At 32.4% G+C, this 5000-nt stretch overlaps 1 protein-coding gene across 1 annotated transcript in view; it reads right to left on the bottom strand.

Moving 5' to 3' along the window:
- LOC138025045 (microtubule-associated serine/threonine-protein kinase 3-like) overlaps nt 1-5000 on the bottom strand; it is a 49350-nt gene that overhangs the window by 34614 nt on the left and 9736 nt on the right. Inside the window, exon 3 of the mRNA XM_068872285.1 lies at nt 4258-4280. Coding sequence (XP_068728386.1) covers nt 4258-4280 — 23 coding nt within the window. The remainder of the gene's footprint in view (nt 1-4257; nt 4281-5000) is intronic.

Raw genomic sequence — 5000 nt, 5'->3', positions numbered from 1 at the left:
TTTGGATTTGAATAACACTTGTTAAGATCTACATTTCCTGCAAAGTCATAAACCCAGGCAAAAATATCTTTGAATTAGTAGGCACCATCCTTAACTACTCAGTTCCTTTAGATCTAGCTTACTATTCTGAGTAGTTTTTTTTTGTCCAATTAAAGTTTCTCACTCTATTGTTACTTTCCTTGTATTTCTGTGGCAAAATAAATGCTTGTTGTTGTTATCGTAAGTTTAGTAAACCATAATTACAACCATTCAATCTGACCAGGCAGGTACAAAAATGCAGACAGGATAAACTTGGATTGCTCACCTTGGATCGACGTAAAAAAAAATAATCTTGGTGACATCAGGGCAAACGTCCTATAGACTTTGGTTTACAAAACTGTTTTTCGGGCTATCCGAGGTGAGCAATCTGAGTTGATCCAGTCCGACTTTTGTACTTGCCCGTGACAAAGGTCTAATGCTTCAAAGTGTTAATTTGACCTTAATTTAAATTTTGTTCTTAATCATAATCCGTTAATTTTAAAACCTCTTTTCAGAGTATCAGCCTTGAAAGTGCACGGATTGTGTGCAAACTAGCTACTATTATAGCAATTTATTTATACTGGAAAGTACACTACCATTATCCTTTATTGTGCATAGACCAGGATTAATACATGTACATGTATCAGGGACTTGGCAGTCAATGCGTTATAAACATCAGCATTAAGTTGAGACAGAATGTGGTATGTCAGTGATCATTTCCACTACCTTATCATCACAAATTCAACTGTGCGACATCCAATTCACTATTCCATCCATACCCTGCACTTCAAATAAATTTTATTTCATTCCTTTTTAATTATTATAATTACTTAATTGATATGCAGTATGTATTATAATATATAACAATTATAATAATAATGTATTTGGATAATGAATCAACATTACAAATGTTAACTTGTGAGAATACATCCAATGGTTAAATTATTATTATTTTTTATGTTGCATGTATTAAAGCTTGGACACTGACTGTGTAAAAAATATAATAATTATTATTATTGTTATTGTATTATTATTATTATTATTATTATTATTATTATTATTACTATTATTATTATGTTACAAAATTTAATGTATCTTGTTTCTCATCACATGAAATGACCAATTAAACTGACAATGTATAAAAAAGTGAAATAAAATAAATTGTAAGAATTAATTACATTATAAAAGAATAAGTTCTATTAATTAATAACTAAAATTGGAATTGGGGCTAATTTCTAGAATGCTACTGAAATATGATCCCAAACAGAAACTGCTACTCAACACAAATCAACTCGAAAAAAGTTATGAATGGTAAAAATGAATGTTCCGGTCATACACGTAATTCCATTTTCGCACAGTGTACAATATGTTGTGGTTCAAATATTTTTTCCCTGGTTCAAAACCTTTTAACCAAATTCAATTTTGATTTTCCTTTGTTTCAGATTATGGCAATGAATATAAGACAAACGAAGATCAAAATTGAACTGGTTTTGAAAATCTAAACCCAAGAAAAAGTTTGAATCATATAACAAATGTATACACCCAATCACTATTAAAACAATTACAATATTAATTTATATAAAGGCACCAAATTGCTAATCATCTGAAAGTCCAGAGCTCTGCACAAGAACTGTTTTAAGAAGACAATGGGATGAATTAGAAAAAATTATGATGTACCCTCACACTAAATTCTTCTGAGCTACCTGTAGTACATGTACTTTTTTACATTGTTTCAGTGAAAACAACTTCACAGGCGCAAATGTACACTGGTCAGGTAATCATTGCAAATTGAAACAGCGAAAGGACTTTCATGGTGAGTACAGTGTATTTTTCGGCAGCTGTCAACAAATTCTACACTGTCTGGATTCCACAGCCAAGGGAATTGAGGGGGGAAAGCACTTCTTTCAAATAAATACTATACCAAATCATACAACCACAAACCTTTCCATCCTCCTTGGATGTCTAAGTGTTTGATACCAAATTGTGAATGGAGTACTTACAAAAAACCTTGCAGGATGCCAACTTGGATACTGGTAAATTTAATGGTACAGTATGTACGTGTACGTGTATTTTTGGCCAAATCATGAGGATACACAATTATTATGACTGAATTTCCAAAAGATTCTTCAGAGTATACAATTATTGGCACTAAATGCCAAAATGTCCCTTTGGATAATTACAAAATTTTATCCCGTAAGGATGTTATCACGTTGCGTCTAAAGTTGTTTTTGGTTTTATTGAAATTATTATAAAAAAAATGACACCAGTCTGACAGCTGATAATGAAAGGATCACTTTTCATTTTTAAAAAAGCCACTTTCAATGGTCTAACTTAAAGCAATAGCAGCAAATCTAAAATTTCTTTTATGTTAAAAAAAATCAAATATAAAATAATTCATAAGCAATATTTTTCAAGCCAAAATTAAAGCTGCAATCTTAAACAAAATGAAGCTACAAAAAGGATTAATTTAATGGTACTCAGAGTAAACACCACTTCCTTGGTCAAAACTAAAAAAACCTTTTATCTTATAAATTATTTTAAGTAAATACACAATCCCCACTTCTTCTACATGTAGTTCACCTGCAAAATGGTCATTTCTGCCTAGAAATGTTCAACAATGTACAATTCATGTACACAAAAACTAAATAATGTGGTTAACAATCATTCTTTTCAAGGTATTCATATCAAATGGCAAAGAGGATCACTCTTGCACAAAATTAATGGCTGTTTCACCCTCTTTTTTAAATTTTACATAATGTAAAATAGTTCTTTCATCTTGATCATCAAAAAGAAGGTATTTGCCTTTGTCCATCAAACAATATTAATATTATTAAACTAAATATCTAGTTCTAAGTATAAAAACAGGCTTCTCCTTTTCAAGCCAAGAAAGATCATAACATTTTATTGCTACTACACTGTAGAACTACCATTTACTGCCTCCTGGAGTAGGCATATAGGAGAATTTCAGTTGATGTCATTAAGATTGTTTACTTTTCGTTTCATTAACTTATTTGCTTAGAGAAGGCATTATCACCATGAGGCAGGTACAAATATCAGACTGGATCAACTCAGATCAACTCACCTCAGATCTACGTAAAACAATGATACGGCCTTGAGAAATCACCCTTATTTTTAAAGTCATAATCTTTAAGCTAACTTTGAGTGAAATCGATGGAACTGTCGAATACAGTTGTAGTTTTGGCTTACAAAACTGTTTTTCACTCATCCAAGGTGAGCGATCCGAGCCGATCCGGTCCAACTTTTGAACGTGCCCTATTATCCTGCGATAAAAAAGACTTCAAAAGTTAAAAGAACTTGTAAAATTAATTTCTGATACATGTAATACCCGAGATTTTAAGCCTTTGGCATCCAATAAACAGAAAGTTCTAAAGTAGCTATCAAAAAGCAAGTAATGTCTGGAGGAAAAAGTGCTCATGAATCCCTACATTACTGGCATTAAATTTTGTCAAAATTCAAATCTTTAAAGCCTTAATATTAATACTGCCCAAAGATTCATTGTCTGGTATGTATACAGTATATCATTGTTAAAATTTTAGATATACTGTAGGCCCTGGCAAAGTGATTACACTCCAACAGATTTATGTTAATGAGGAAAACTTGAAATAAACTCACCTATTCTTTACATTTACTAATAACAGAAGAATTAAGGACGGTGCCTACTATAATAGTTATTGTGCATACATTCTGCGCATCTCAAGATATTCGGATTTCCTATTGCTGGTGCATATTAATACAGGGATATTTTTACGCGGTTCAAAACTATGCAGAGAAAGCAGAACTTAGCAACTGATCTTGGTGTCCAAAAAGAAACTTGCGGTAACCCCGCATTTTCCAGAGATAATCGAGCTTCAATTTGGAAAAGAACGCCATACATAGCTTTGAATTTTAATGCCACTTACAAATATTGTTGATTACTTATCTTCGAAAAATGCGTGGTTACCTCCAATTTACTTTTTGGATTTCAATAACACTTGTTAAGATCTGCTTTTCCCGCATAATTATACAGTAAAACGTGCAAAAATACCTTTGAATTAGTAGGCACCGTCCTTAAACATTTCTTTTAGTTACTATTTTGGAAGAGTACAAGAATATTTCATGTATGTGTCATGTTCAACCCAAGGGAAAACACTGATCATTCTCAAAACATATTTTTTAAATCACTGTAATTATATTAAATTTTTTAACAAAAATTAATAAATTGATTTGTCAACTTCCTACCTTGGCCGACGACTTATGTCACTCTAAAAAGAAAAAAGAGTAAAATGCCCATCAGCAAGTCTCGCTTGAGTAAAAAAATTAATACACTGTACCTCTTTCAAGAAAACCAATGACAGGTAATTAAGGGTGCGTTCGATTGACCGTATTCCGGAATAAGAATGCATGGAATATAAGGTAGAAATCCTTTGTTTTTCCGTGATTCACATAAAAATTGTCAAACATCCGCTAAAATGCTATTTTAAACATATTTTTGTTGTCCTTGCTGCTTCGAAACGCGCCAAAAAAACCGTTTTAATCATCACTCCATGTATTCTTATTCCAGAATAGGGTCAATCGAACGCGCCTTAAGTATTAAACTTTTAAAACAGTTTTAATTCTCCCAGCCTGTGGCTAAATTCATTAGCGTAGGACGAAGAAAACCATAAAAAAAAGGAACACATTGCGTACATGTGGTAGTGCAGTAACTTAACGACACAGTGCTTTATTCCATAACTGTCAACTGCACTGCGTTTTGTTTTCCAGGACATATTAAAATATGTACAATGCAAAATACTAAACCCAGAAAGACTGAAGAAAATAAAAGGGAACCGAGAAACATTGGCTTCGAGGCTGACATGAAGTTCAACTTCTTTTTCAAAGCAAGTTTAAGTGTATACTCGGAGTGTCTGATAGTTTCCACGACAAAAGTTAAGTGAAGTTAAGGCCTGTCTGGCGGGGTTAGTATCATTCTGGATGGGACACCT

This window comes from Montipora capricornis, chromosome 11 (assembly GCF_036669925.1).
Source record: "Montipora capricornis isolate CH-2021 chromosome 11, ASM3666992v2, whole genome shotgun sequence".
Taxonomy (NCBI): domain Eukaryota; kingdom Metazoa; phylum Cnidaria; class Anthozoa; order Scleractinia; family Acroporidae; genus Montipora; species Montipora capricornis.
This window is presented reverse-complemented; position numbering and strand designations above follow the sequence as displayed.